This window comes from Equus asinus, chromosome X (assembly GCF_041296235.1).
Source record: "Equus asinus isolate D_3611 breed Donkey chromosome X, EquAss-T2T_v2, whole genome shotgun sequence".
Classification (NCBI taxonomy): Eukaryota; Metazoa; Chordata; class Mammalia; order Perissodactyla; family Equidae; genus Equus; species Equus asinus.
In genome coordinates, this window is record NC_091820.1 from 127565839 (window position 1) to 127581285 (window position 15447).

General features: G+C 43.2%; 1 protein-coding gene across 6 annotated transcripts in view; it reads right to left on the reverse strand.

Moving 5' to 3' along the window:
* ATP11C (ATPase phospholipid transporting 11C) overlaps positions 1–4354 on the reverse strand; it is a 177368-nt gene extending 173014 nt beyond the window's left edge. For 5 of the 6 annotated variants that reach the window (XM_044763024.2, XM_044763023.2, XM_044763025.2 and 2 more), the window contains exon 1: positions 3980–4171. In XM_044763024.2, the coding sequence (XP_044618959.1) occupies positions 3980–4006 (27 nt within the window). In that variant the 5' untranslated portion in view covers positions 4007–4171. Of the gene's footprint in view, positions 1–3979 lie in introns of all 6 variants that reach the window. The other variant, XM_044763022.2, reaches the window with a different exon arrangement.
* Positions 4355–15447: the final 11093 nt, after the last annotated feature.

Consider the following 15447-nt stretch of genomic DNA (forward strand, 5'->3'; position numbering starts at 1 on the left):
TTTCAGTCTAGGGCAGCCTTTCTCATTTGGAATTCCTCACCTCGGGGCATGCATAGGAGATAAGTTAATTTATTACATACAATGGATGCCCTAGGGGATTAGGGCTTAATTCTCTCCCAGTTAAGAAAGACTGATCTAGGGTGCCATACAAGTTAAAAGGAAATTACAATAATATAAAAAAGGTTGCTTTCAGTAGGGTCAAATTCACCTGTTAAACCCAGCCATATATGAACTATCAATGCACAAACCATTTGCAAGCCTTGTGTAAATGCAAAACTACTGCAATACACACATTCAAATAAATTTCTAAACATAATAAAATAAACTCAACAATATTTTCCATGCTCAGCAATGTCAGGCCAAGGTTTTTAGTAAAGTGAAACAGAAAAAATAAAGTTTAATTACCCTGATAATTCAAGAAGGAAACCAAAAACCTTCTTGCTCCTGAAAAAAAGAAAAAATCAATTACGTGAAGTATTTTATTAATTGCCTCCATATACTGCTTCACTAGACTGGCCTTGCCATGGACTCAAAGTAACCAATTAGCTACCTATTTCATTAATTCTTACTTTGAATATTTTGGTCTTATTTTGAATTTTCACTCCACCTTACACAATCTAATTTCTTTCCATATCAGTATATGACATTTTCTATGTGATATTACTATATGCTGCATGTTTCATGAAACCAAAGCAGTTTGAGAGCTTCTAGAATCAGAGAGAGAGTTTTTTCCAGTATTTCACGTTCACCGTTTAAACTTTCATGTATCAGTGATGTAGAAATTCAAATCTCTTTAATATTACTAACAATATCACAAGCTAAACTGACAGTATCCACTTGGCCAAGCCCCAGATCTACTTTGCCGAGGAATGTCTTATTTTGAATCTTTAGCACAAAATAATTTCGTAAGTCAAAAAGGGGGGGATTCCTGTTGTTTAGACACTGATTAAACCTTGTGAAAAATGCTACTGTAACCACCAGAAATTTTATGAATAGTAAAAGACAGGATAACATAAAAGTCCCTGACCCTTAAGTCTCAACTAGTCCAGACTTCCAATTAAACATGCCTTTAAAGGAAATAAATTGTATAGACAAAGCTACTATTATTTATTTATTGCATTTACACAGAAGGGAGATGTTGACTGGGAACAGGCTGTGCTTTTACTATACTCAGAGACATTCAACTCTTAAATCTTTTAAGACACCCTCTACATGCCTAAATCCTAAGATTCTACACCAAATCCACCAGTTTCTTTCTACTTCAAAACTGTCAGAAGGAAAGTCATAATTCATCAGAAAGAAAAGAAGACAATTATTAATGGCAAAGACATCAAGGCCATGTCTGTAAAAAACACAATGAATCACTATTTCTTTTAGCTTGAAATTGGAGAACCTGGAGAAATAAATGGCGTTTATTTAAGCAATTTAGTAAACACTACTGAGCCTCAGAAGATGATGCTACTCCCAAGAGATATTTACTTCCCAGGTCAGGTTTAAATGTAAACCCCTGTCCTAACATGTAGTACCTAGTTTTCAGTGACCACCAACCATCATCAACACTGCTGTAATTTATTTCACATTCAAAGTCAATTTCAAACACATATAGGTAGACAAAAAAGCACACAATTTTGAAAGGAATTCAAAGCCCCATCTCTGAAATATAAAAGCAAAGAAAGAGAGCACACAACTTGGACTACATCTGCATTACTGTGCAAGTCTCAAAGTCCAACCTAAATCTTTAATTGTAGCCTTCTAGTGATTTAAATAGGAACATTCCTCAAATAATCTCTATCAGGCAAAAGATGAGGACAGCATGTGGCCTACTGATCTTTATCTACTGAGATAAAATTTGCCCCTTCCAGATTTTGAAGTCATTCTTTAGCAATGAGTATTTGACAGCATGTTTCACATTCAATCCAATGATTTACAGATTAATTCCTTGCCCTAGGCTTCGGGCTCAGACACAACTCCTGAGAACCTTCCAGCTTGCTGCACTGGTACAAATTCCTGAGACTTACCATAGCCATGGTTGCGCAGGAAAATGTGAGCAGTCGGGTATTCCAACACAAACAATGAGGTCAAAGCTCATTTCAGTGTGAGCGTTAAGCGATTCTCTGCAGAGATCTTGGTCGAGGATGCAAAGTACTAGCCTCAAACCTGCAGGCTGGCACCTCAACAACTGCTGCAAATTCTACTGCATGCCCTAGCTTCCTGGGCCAGCACCACTTAATTACTAGACTCTGATACAATGCAGATCACTCTTAGCAAAAGAAAAGCAACGGGAGCATTTAGACCACTACTTGGGTTGTTTGGTTTCAAATGTTCAAAATCTTAAAAAGGGGGGGGGATGTCAACATCTCAATTTTAAGCTAATGAATTTATTATGAACCAGAGTTAAGTTGTTTTCCACTGTAAGAGTGCCATGTGAAAAGATTATCCTTTTCCCAAATAGTACAATTAGCTCTCTTTGTCACCTTTCCCTTTTTGTCACCCCCAAACAACACTCCAAGATCACAAGGATCTATGTGAAACAGAACTATGAGGTACAATGCTCTTTTACCTTCTCAGGCTACATGTGAGAAACCAATGTTAGTCACTTGCTTTAGCAAAGCATTCAGTACAAGCCAATTCCTACGGATTTCAAAATCCTTTGATATGGACAATCTCTATTACTCTCTGCCACAGGTACTCTGCTCCAATTTCATAAGACATCTTTCTGGGTGAGATAAACATACAGAAAAACATTAACATAGCACTACTGTAATAATAGCCTAAAAAGGGACATACAATTATTCCTTTCAGCCAGGGTACATTTCTGAAAGTTTCAAATGCAGAGAAAACGAGAGCAAATTCATCCAACGCATAAAAAGTGTTAGCAATGCTTTGATTAGGAATAAGAGCATGAAAAGAACCAAATCGACAAGTTCTCAAACATATATTGTAAGCGGAGTGGGGGAAGCGCACAGCTCAGCCATTTTTCCTAATGACAGAAAAACCAAAATTTACAGATGAACTCTTTCTTTCACATCATTGGCAGTAACAAAATCCTATTCCCGCCACCTCATCTTGGAATTAAGGAAGGTGCTACAAATAGCAGCACACAAGTAATTGGTCCTTGTTTGGCTCCATTCTTAATGTACCCTCCAGGAGTAAAAAGATTACTCAAAAAAGTCATTACCCAGAAATCACTTTTCCCTACGCCAAACTCTCCCGGAAATCAAATTCCCTTTTCTGGGATTCGTAAGGGGGGAAACGGGGACAGAGTCCAGCCGCAGACTGCCTTCTCCCACGGGTCCGATGTCTGGGCAGTGGGCGCTCCGCGAGGCTTCAGACCCGAGGCTCAGCGGCGGCGGTGCAGCCTCCTCGCGTCTCCACGGCCACCCAGCCCAACCTGACAACTGCCCTCGCTTTTATTGTGTCCTAAAGGTGAGCTTCTCGGGCTGGGTCTCCAAAGTTTGCCCGGCCTCCGATCGGCAGCCGCCCGGCCGGCTAAGCCCGGGGCAGGGCTGAGCCCAGCCTCAGCCTCCGGCCCTCTCAGCCCCCAGGTCGTTTTTGGGCCAGAGTGACAGGTCTAGGTTTACCTCCATGTGCTCGTGGCAGAGGAAACAAAAGAAAGCAACCTCCCTCATAATAAAACGCCATCTTCGACTAATTGGCAAACCGAAGGGCCCCGGGGTCGGTACCCCTACGAAGCCCCCCCACCCAGCCCGAGGGCGGCCCCCGTCTGAGGCAGAGTTTGTAACAGACCCGGGAAGCTCTGGCTTCATTGCTGAGGGGGCTGGGGGGGGGGGTTCTGAGAGCCCTACCTGACTCCCCACCGTGGCCGCCCGAGCAACGTGTTTCAGTTCCCACTGAAAACGGGGCGGTGGTGTCTCCCAGAGATGCAATTATCCCCTCAGAGAACTGTTCGGAGGGCCCCGGCGCCGGGGCTGGCGAGCAAGCAAAGCGGCACGCGTGGAGCCGCAACGAGTGTACTTACAAAACGATTCAAGCTCCGGCGGAACATCGCGTCGAAGGCGGCCGGGCGCCGAGCTGGGCTCTCCGGGGCGGTGTGCGAGGGTGCCGTCCACAGCCACACTGCGGCGTGGGCCGCCGGCGCGAAGGGACGGCGAGGCAGGCGGCCCGGCCCCCGCGCGCTGCCCGCCGTCCGCCCTCCGCGGCTCTCGGCGCTGCCCCCGCCCCCAGCCGCCCGCGCCCGCCAGCCACAGCCTCCGCCCCGCCCCCTCACAGCCCGCCCCGCCCCGCCCGTCCCGGCCGGCCACTCTCCCTTATCTGGCCGCAGCCCCCCTGCCTCGCGGCTCCCGCAGCGGCCCGCGGAGAAGGCGAGCCTGGCGCGCGGGGGAGGGGTGGCGGAGGAGCGCTAGGCTCCTCCTGCGGGGAGGGGGTGCCCCGATCTCTCCGCCGGCGCCGGGCTCGGCACCCCGCTGGCTGCACTCTTCCCCGGCGCGGTACCACCGCCCGCCTTCCCCGCTGGCCTCGGCGGCCAGCCCGCGTGCTTCCGCCCCCCTCGGGCCAGCCCGCGCCTCAGCCCCACTCCTCCCCTAGCTCGGTCGGGAGCCACAGCCTCCCCTGCCCCGGCCCTAACTCGTCCCCACCGCCGCTCCGTTCGCAGCCTCTCCTCGGTCCGCAGCAGCCGCGCCACCTCGCGCTTTCGTCCCGCACCCGGGCTGGGGAGCCACGAGGCAGCCCGCCGGCCCGCCCTGAGCCCGCAAGGCAGGCGGGCTCCACGCTTCCCGGCGGGGGGAGCCGGGCTCTGACCCACGAGTGGGGACGGGCAGGGCACTGTGCAGACCCCAGCGCGGGCGGGCCGGGCGGAGTGCGGCGGGGGGATTAGTTATGAAAGCCGCCCCCTGCGCATCTGGAAAGGCGCGGTCTTCCCACTACCCTCGCTTCGCTCCGCTCCACCTACGCGGCTTTCCCTCCTCTGGTTCTTTCTCTCGCCCTGCCTCCCCACCTAAGCCGTCTTACTTCCACTTTCTCTATGAGGTTGTAAAGTCAGGCTTTGTGTCTTTGCTGCTGCGCAGCGGGGCGGGATTTCCCTGCCAAACCCCACCCCAAACCCCTCCCTTTCGCCCCCTCCGCCGCACTTTTCCCAGAGCAGCCTGGGAGTTGTAGTCCAACCGTGCCCTGTACGGTCTCGAACTGCGGGCTGGGAGCTCCCCCACTCGCCCGTACAAGGTTTGCCCAGAGGGTTGGAGGAGGAAGCGGCCGGGACCGCTGGGCCGAACCGCTGTGCTCAGCACGGTCTGCATGTGGAGGCCGGAGCTCTCGGTAGAGTCCCCGTGGAGGGAAATGTGAGACGGCTAAATGAAGCAAAGTCCCGAATGCTGGGAGACTTTCCTAGGACGCGAAAATTGTGCACCAGGAAATCTTCTACACCCTTGGCTCCTAGTTTAGAACTGGAATTTGCGAAACTTAAAAAATTAAATCTGTAGGCTGAGTCTAGAATTGCCACGAGACTGAGCATCCCAACCCCCACTTCACCCGGCTTGCGCCGCCCTTTACGGTTTGCCCCGAAGCTGTTGGATAGAACTTTCAGAATCCTCTATAAAAGTAAGGAAGAAATAAGTAAAGGGAGTTCAGAGACATTTACATGAGCTTTCTGCCGCGCCACCTTCTCCTGCTAGCCTAGAGGTGGGGACAGGGTCCAGCGACACCACGACCTCCCCTCAGGTCGTCAAGGGGGCCTCTACTCCTGGGCACAGGTGCTTCTCTTTTTCCCCTCTGGGGTTTAGATTCGTTTCAACAAACCTTTACTGGGTATTTTCTTTGTACTGGGCACTGAGCTAGGGGCTGGACGTGGTTACGTCTTAAAAGACCTCCTCAACAGGGTGGTTGCAATCTAGTCCGGGGATACCGACGGGCAAACACAACCCGTTAGAAAGTAATGGCTGCTAGAGGAGAGATTCAAAGTACTGAGGGAAATAGGGGAGAGCGATATTGCACCTGAAAGGGGGGCGTCTGGGAAGCTTTTCTGAAAGCGCTGGAGATTAAACTGGACCTTGAAATGTAGGAAGCCTTTAGAGGACCGAAAGGAGCCCAGTGGGCAAAATCCAGAGTGGAGGGAGAGGTCACTGAGAAAGTGCTGGACAAGCTAAGAAAAGGAATACACCCACCCATCGTCTTGGCAGACGCCCAGGATATGTGGGCAGGGGCGGCCCGAATGGACTAAAACCCAAAAGGATCTTCAGAAGCACCCTATGAAGTTTGAACTTGATTTTGTGAGCAACGAGTAGCCCATCCCCAATGAAATGCAAATGCAGGAGATTTAAGGTATGTTCCCAAACTGTCCTTTATGCCCAGGGAGCAAAATCATACGTTTCCAATTCTTTCACTATTATGGTTCCTTCTGTTTGCTCGCTCTTGAGGCTATAGCTAATGATTTTTAAGATTTATGTTAAATGTATATTAATCAGATGTTAAGATATTTTGTTGGCAAAGTGGATCTAAGGTTTTGCTCTCTACTATTTCAGCAATTTAATTTCAAGTACAGTTTATTTCCTGGCTTTACTTTTATTAAACACAGCAACTAATGTAATTTAGTTCACTCTTTTTTTGTTGAACACCTAGTATGTGGCAGGCACTATTCTAGATACTAGAATTTGGGAGTGGAGAAGATTATTGTCATTCATTTTAGGCATGTCTAGAATCCTTATCAATAAAATGCATTCTTATCAAGTAGGTAATAGAAAACAAATTTAGACGTTTGGGAATGCAAGTGCTTACTAGTAAATAATATGTACTATCTTTCCATATACGATTTTGTTAAACAAATGGAAAAAAATGTACTTTGTTTACAGATTCAAACAGATCAACTTAAAAAAATGAGAGAACTGGAAATTGTTTTTCAGGATTCTCTCACACACCTTTGTGTGAGTCTTATCTCACACGCCATTGTCATGTTGCCCAACTTAAACGCAAGATGTTTAGGATCCCCCAAGATGTAGCAGTATTACTGATCATATTTTCATTTGTTATTATGTTTCTGTTATCTCTATGTCCTCCTAATTTGTTTCATCACAACACCTATACTCATGGGTCCAGAGTAATTTGCTTGACTATAAAAATGCAATTCCAAACAAATCAAAGAATGCTCAGCAAAATGTGAAATTTATGCAGGGAAATTTTTTTCCATATTCAGACTCACCCTGAAATGGGAGTTACTCTCACACACATCCTTTAAGAGTTACTTTCCTTTGTGAGTTTTTTTTTAAGACAAGAAGAAATTATTTTTGTTCTTTTCACAGTTTCCAAAGAAAACCCAGGTGTTGTAGAAAGCTGTTGTCAATGACTGTGAAAAGCAGACCATCAGCCAGCATTTTCATTTGGTCCACTCCATAAACAGAACTGCAAAAACTAACTTCCTCTTGTCTAGACTGTCAGAACCCGTGGTATATAACACCAACTCTTGTGGTGTATCAGCTGACTGCGGCAGAAGCCCCAGACTCCAGCAGGCAGGATTTCAGAGGAAGCTGTCTTCCGACCTTATTACCATCTTGACTAGATATAATGCTTACTTTTGGAGACAGGGAAGGGAAAGTGTTCTTCCTTGACCATTTCAATTCTCCTGCCTCATTTCTGTGCAAGCCCCTCTGAAGCCCTTCTTCTCTATTGCCCTCCTTGTTCTTTCCCACCTTCTACCCCAACCCCTCAGAAATCTCACCATAACAAATGGGCAGAACAACCACAGTGTCGTGGGATGCAGTCCATACTTCGGAAGAAGGGGCCAAACTGCTTCTGGGTCAGTTGGTCAGCAATTCAAGGATCCAGCAGGAAGGGAATGGTGAGAAGAAGGAGTCACTTCTTCCATCTAATATGAAAAAAAGAAAGAAATTGAAACTGTTATATCATCATCTGAATCACTGCCCTCAGCAATTTGAAGAAATTCAACTGTCTCTGCTGAGCTTTCAAACATACCTCATAAGAGTACTTTTTGCCCATTTGAAATTTCTTTCTCCCTTCCAAGGCTAGTCTTAATGTTTATTTAGGACCAGTCTTGCCCATATCTTCCTAACTATTGGCCGTCTTCAATTCATTCTTCATACTGTAACCACAGAAATCTTTGGAAGACAAATCAAATCACTCCCCTGCTTATAACTTTTCAGTAGCTTCTCATTGCTCCTAGAATAAGTCCCAAATCTTGCCTTAACATCATCTACAAGTCCCTGAATTCTCTGACCTCTGCCTTCCTCTCTAACCTCCCTTGGGCCTACTCTCCCCTTCACTCGCCAAGCTCCACCCCACTGGCCACCTTTCATCCTTTGAGTTCCCAAAGCTCCTTCTCCCCTGACAGCGTTTGCACATGCAACCGTCTCTGCTGGAAGGCTTTCATGGCCTTTGCAATTCATCCTTCAGATCTCAGCTTAAATATCACTTGGTCAGATGAGATCAGGGCCCCTTGTTATGGTGCCCCAAATAGCCCATATTAATTACATCGAGGATACTGGCAAGTGAGGTCAGTAATCATGGAGAACAGCAGAAGTCAAGGGGATTGTGGATGATCTAATATTATTTTGCTGTTCAAAAAGGGGAAGTAGGTGTATTCTAGTGATCATGCTATCAAAGGCATGCAAGTTTCTAGAACCAACTGTTAAAAGGATGGGGTATTTTATTACAGTGGAAGGGAAGAGGCAATCACTAGGAACCACAATGAATTCACTGAGATATAGTTTGGCCTTCAAAATTCTGAGAAAATGATTTCTAGTTCAGAATTCTACATCCTACCAAACTATATTGGGAGGATAGACAGAAAAGAGGTTAGAGAGGATATGGCATAAGAAGACTGAATCTTTATCTTCCATAATAAGAAGTCATTAAGTCAAAATATATCAGTATAGTTATTTAGAAATAATGAGATAAATACCAGAAGAAACAGCTAAAATAATGAGAAGTTCTTGCCTCTAGGAGCGCAAATTGAGAATGGAAAAGAATGGGATAAGGGATTTCTATTTTTTCTCTTTACAAGCCTTAAAACTAACTTTTTCACTATGTATATGCATTATTTTCATAAAAATAAAAATTGGTTTGAAAATACAAATAGCATTTGGACACGTAGACAGGAAGTGGGAGAGCATTCTAGCCAAGAGAAATGGCAAAGATGTGGTGGTGAAAATATTCCAGTAAATGGTAAGTGGACTTGCCTACAGGAGCAGTGGGTCCACGTTGAGGAGTAGTAAATGATATAAAATTTAAACTTCCCTCCTCAGGAATCCACTGGAATATGCATTCCATCATATGAGATAGTAAATCAAGAAAGAGGAAAACACGAGATGCAGAAAATAGGGGATGACCATAAAAGAGAGGTGAAGGGAATTCCCTGGATGATGTTGAAAGAAAGTTTGAGGTAGACAGCTGTGTGGCACACCTAGAGAGCAGCCAGGCCAGAGGAGAGTGGGAAGATGGAGGGATATAGGAGGGATGTCTCGAGAGAAAAAAATTTTTAAAATTTACTGATAGATTATCTGATGTGTTTGACCATGTGGAGAATAGTATTTAGAAAGATTTTACGGTTGTGTGGGAAAATTAGTGATTGATACACAGAAAACGAAGCAAACAAACTAACAAAAACCAAGGCAGTTTTTAACTCTGGGAAAAATTGAAAGTTGCTCAAGAAAGTAAATGAGTCATGATAAAATACTACTTGGCTCTGAAATGAAAGACATTTACATAGTCATAACAATGAAAACACTGCCTTAATGATTTACCAAATTAAAATTCTTTTATAGGATGAAGGGAAAACAAGTTGGAAAGGATGGTGTTGTAAGAGGTCTAAATCTGTATCTTCCATAATAAGAAGGCAATAAGTACTATCTAAAAATGGAAAGCTCAGGAAACAGTATAAGTACATTATATAGAAATATAATGGAAGTAAATACTAGAAGGAACAGCTAAAATTATTGAAAGTGGTTGCTTTAGTAGTACAGATCAGAAGTTGGGAGAGGTGGAGTAGGAGTCTGCTCTTTTTCTTTATAAGTCTTATTAATCTATTTAACTTTTTAACTATGCATATGCATTACTTTCCAAAAATAAAAATTAATGAAAAGAGTAAATAGCATTTTGAATGGGCAGAAAGAAAGGAGAGAGTTCTAGCCAAGAGCAACAGCAAAGATATGAAGTAGTAAGTAGACCTCCCTAGGGGAGTGTGAGTTCATACTGAGGAGAAGTGAAAGATAATCTTAATAACTGTCATTTATTGAGCACTTGCTATGTGCAAGGCACTATGCTAAGCACTTTATGCACGTTATGTCATTTATTCTAACTAACCTCATAAGGTACCACTATTGTCCTCATTTTTAAAATGGAGAAACTGAAAGGTTAGGAGACTTACCCAAAGTCACAGCTAGAAAAATAGCAGAGCAAAGAGTCAAACATGTCTGCCTGGCTCCAAATCCATACCCTTAATCTTCAAAGTTTGAAGGTGTAATTGACAAGATTTGATCACTGATTTAATTTGTGGGACAAAGGAGAGAGGTGAATCCAAAATGACAAAGGAATTAAGGCTTGGTGAGTGGGAGAATGATATTTATTCATTTATTTATTTCAACAAATATTTATTGACTGTTGGCTACATTCAAGCAGTGCGATGGCGCTATAGTAATGAATCTGAGAGATATGATCTCTGCTCTCATAGAGTTTACCATCAGTCATACATAGACAAATCGTTCAGTGGGAACATCAGTGGAGAAAATTGTGAGTTCAGTTTTAACTATGGTGAAGTAATCACAGAATGCTCAAATAAAAATGTCCAGTATGCATGGGAAATGTGGTATTAGAGCTTGGTATAAGATGCTCTAAACCTCAAAAAATCTATCCTTGGTCAAGGGAAATCAGAACTGAGAAAAGCTATTTCCTTTAATGCTTAAAAAATTGTGCATGAGCTTTAAGAGTGCAGTTTCAGTAGTAGCTGGGCTGGAAGCCAGATTGCAGGCGTTTGTAGGTGTAAACCATTCATTTGCAAAGCTTGATGGTGGAAGAAGGGAAAAGGATTGTACAATGGCTAGGAGGGCCCTCAGGATTAAGCAACTTTTCTTTTCCAAACAAAAGGAGACCTGTATATGTTTAAAAGGAAAGAGGGAAGGATTCTGTAGAAAGGAGAAGCTAGAGATTTCATAAAGAGAAGATAATTGAGGAAGCTGGGTGTGAAATGAGGTAAGAAGGATGGACTGGAGAACATGAGGCTCGAGTTTGAGAGGGGAGGAGGGACGCTTCTTCCTCTAAGACAGTAAAGAAGACTGAGAGGGGAAAGAGTGAATCAAATAGTCTTAGACGAAAAGAATGCATAAGAGTGAGCAGTCTCTATCTTTTGAGCAGAGCTTAGGTTATGTGAGAAAGGTCAGTTGGGGAAGAGGTTGGAGCTTCATAAGGAATCAAAGAATAGAATTTGAAGTTCAGATCTGAAAATTAACAAAGCTTTTGGGTACTCAACAGCCCTATTTCAACCACTGTCTACTGTTAGAATAATAGCACATTGCACCATCCTCTAGTCTTCCTGATCAATTAATTCAAATTTTATCTCACCCAGGCCAACATTTAGGTACTAAGACTCAGGCAGGATGCCATCAAAGTCCATTAAAAATGGCTCTCTTCCCAGCAGTGATTGTGATGCAAACTCCCCTTAACAATCAAATCCAACCTTGAATTAATTAATATCTCTGTTGGTGTCTGTTTTATTTTTAAGTCGTATAGTTCTTATTGGCTCCCTTTCTAACATTTGTAATTCCATTTGGCACTCCTCAGTAAGTTTTTAGTTTGCCCTACTTGAAAAAGTATTTGCCATTTTGGTTTCATTTATTTCTTGTCACAGAATATAACTATAATACACCAACATGCACAAAACACAGAACAAACAGACGAGCTTCTTGAGGGCAGGGATCATGTCTTATTTGTCTTTATCCCTATTTCCCAGGGAAGAGTATGACACATTGTTGAAGCTCAAGAAATGTTGAGAAAGGAATGAATGATTATCATTGTACTGTTATGGGGAGAGCCCTAAACCGAGATCTAGGAGATATCAATTCTGGCTGTTATCTAGAGTTCCTCTTGAATCAATCACGTACACTCTCTGGACCTTATATTTCCAATGGGAAAGTGATGGAGTTGAGTGATTTATTAAATTACTTGTGACTTATGAATTTTACATGCCATTTTTAAGCAGATAAAATTTCAAGTTTCCAAGTGGCAGTATTTAGATTGCTGTTAGAAACTTGTTCTAAGTCCCCGGGCAACTCATTGGTCACTGCCTGGGAATCAGAGTACATCTGTGGCTTAGGTTCTCTCTTCTAGGTATAATAGACAACTAGATGTGCTACTCAGAATTCTGTCCACTGGGAAGATATCCCTTTCCCAGTGTCTTTTTGGGGCACGCTGTGGTGGAGTTATAGTGCTTTAGTCATCTGCCTTCAGATGGTGCCAGCTTAACTATGCCAGCTTAACTAACTTTTGTGTAAACCAGGCTCATGTATTTCTTTTTTATCTTAAGTCATTTGGCCTTAGGTAACTTAACAAGAGGCCACAGGTGTGGATTGAGGGAGGGGCAGCAGGATGGCGGGAGGAGGTGCCACGGGAGTCTAGGCCATCTACTCATGAAACTAACTTATGCCTTCAGAGCCTGCTCAGGCTCCATCCTACATATACATCTTGCACAGAGTGATGGAATACTTCTGGGCACCCCAGACTTTGTGGCCAGGCAGATTAGATAACACTGTTTGTGATGGGCAGCCTGTGTCTTTAGCCTCACTTAAGCAGGTACTCAGTCTCTACCAGAAACCATCAGCAAACCAGGAAATTCTTCTCAAAAGGAGAGCTCCCAGCAAAACAGGCTATCAATTGAGGTGAGCAAGGCAGACATCCCAACAGGTGTCCAGTAAACCTTCTCAGACTCCCATGGCCCCTCCTTTTAGCACTGCCTTTTCCTAGCACCTGCCTCAAGAGCCCAGGGCTCTTCTGCAATTCCCTCTTATGGATAGAGGAATGAGATCTGATAAACCTCTTCAATCGAGGAATTTGGAGACTTTTAAAAGTGTTTAGGTGTTTATAAAGAACCAGAGGGAATGAGCAATGCCGGGCCAAAGTAATAAGTCTATGTTGATGGGATTTAAGTATCAGTAAGTAAACTGTTTAGATGTGTGGGGAGGTTTCACTCACCTAAGGCCTCTTAAATCACACCTTGTGACTGCCAACTACTCTGCCCAGTAGCTTCTGCTTTACGCTTGTGGGGAGGGCCAAATTTCCTCTCTGCCCCAATCAGCCTACCTTTCAATATTCAACACCTTCTCCTTACTCCACCCTCCTTCCACCATATCACCATACCTGTGATGAGAATCTTCCTAATCAATCCTGGGTTGAACAGAGAACACTCAACAATAATAATAATAATAAAAAAAAGACTATACTCGTCAAATAAATTAAGTACTTGAACTGTACATTTCTTAACATTCAGAGTAAAGCTGCTTCCTTCTGTAGTGTGTCCATACATACAGATTGTCCAGAATCACGTAGGCAACCAGATAGAATGTGGACTTCAAAGAAACAGTGGTCTTATCATTCTTTACAAGAAGTTAATTAGCTCCTCTCCTACAGAACACTACTAAGACTATGATTGGTAGTGTTTCAACTCCTGCTCAGCTGTAAGTCATAATTAATAATTAGGCTATTTCTCTGGTAACTGTCATTCCGTGACTACTGGGCACTCGCATCTCATTAATGATTGTTTTACGTTACCAAGGGCAGGCATTTTTCCAGTGACCCTCAGGCTTCCACTGGAAGTTTTAGCTGGGTCTAATCTCTATGAGTCTCCACCAAACATACTGCCCTCCCCATTCCCACACTGTTATCCAAATGAAATTAGGTTAAAGGAACAGAAAAGTCACAAAAGGGCGGAGTAGAGTTTATGGATCAATTGCATGTATATTTGTCAAGCAACAGTTTTTCTTTTTAAGCACTCACTGGATCATTACTTTTCTTACCTCCTTTGGGCTGCCTCCCTCAGTTATTTCTCAGTCTGCCAGAAATTGAGTGTTCCCTAAAGTACAGGACTCTTGATAATGGCCCTGATTCACTCCACTTTAGGGATGGTGCTTCCTGGATGGTGTATTATTTGTAATATGTGCAGAGTCTCTGATATCAGCAGTTTTGTGTTTAATAGATGGGTGTGAGACTGCTTCACCTTTTAACAGTCTGTAAAGTCCCATATTAATATTAGTTAATATTAATTATTATTATTTAGTGGGGAAAGTCAATATCTTCTTTAGTTTAAACCACAGCTGCCTTGGAAATGCATGATAATTTCCCTAATCCGCTTTTGTTCTTGGCCCAGATGATAAACAATATTCATGATCTAAAATGTACAGAGAATTTATTCATAGCCTTGACATATTTTTCCTTGAACTGTTTAAATATCAACATAGTCCAAACAAAGCCTGCCAGGAAAGTAATTGATTCATATTCATTTCTGTTCGTGACCTCCCATAGAAAGAAATTAAAGAGTGCATAAGTATAAAGAACAGATAGAAACAGGTAAAAGTTCAGCAAACTGCTGTGAATACGGTGATGAAATTACATATATTTTGGGGTTTTCTCTGTACCTATTTCCATAATGTAGTTACACAATGACTTTTGGCATCTTTTAGAGGAAGACGTACGCTTATTTCAATTTCTTCCTCAACTGCAGGAATGGCAAATATATGGTACATATGTTGCCACTCCCCAGTCCCACAGTCATAGCAGACAGTGCTAGTCAATCTTGGCACTCTTTATTACAGAATTTGGAAGTAATCCCATAATTATTTGCAATCCAGCCATTCTACACAGCTATGTGAATAGATCAGAGTGGTCACTGAGATGAAAGTCATTTGTCTTTCTTGTTCTAACCTTAAGAGGTCATACCGTGTCTTAGTCAAGGATCAGTGGTGGCAAGGAGCAGAAACTCATTCAAGTACCTTAAGAAAGGGAAATTTGTTATAAGAATACAACAGACAATATTACAGATGTCTGGGCTATGAAGTACAGCCATGCTACAGAGTGATTGAAATTAGAATTGGCGAGCAAAACTGAGGTCGCTTGCTCTTTCTCTCAATGACCATGTAGTGTCTCTCTTCTATGCTTCTCTCCGTCTCCTCTTTCTTTTAACTGTCATATTCTTTCTACCTAATATGCCTTCCCAGCCCAACTCTGTATGTTATTTAATTCAAGCATCCACATAGTTCTCTTACTAGATTCTCTGTGTCTCTTATTGAAAATTCTCAAGGAACCAAATCTGATGGCCAACTAATTTATGGGCTTCTGGGAGGTGACTTGTTTGCTTTTGCTTCAACTGGGGTTAGGGAAGTAGAATCACATTATATGTGTTCACATGTATTCTCTTATTTGTCCTTCCTGAGTAGGGTTGCCAGGTAAAATACAGGAGGCCCAATTAAATTTAAATTTCAGGTAAACTATGACTATTCTTTG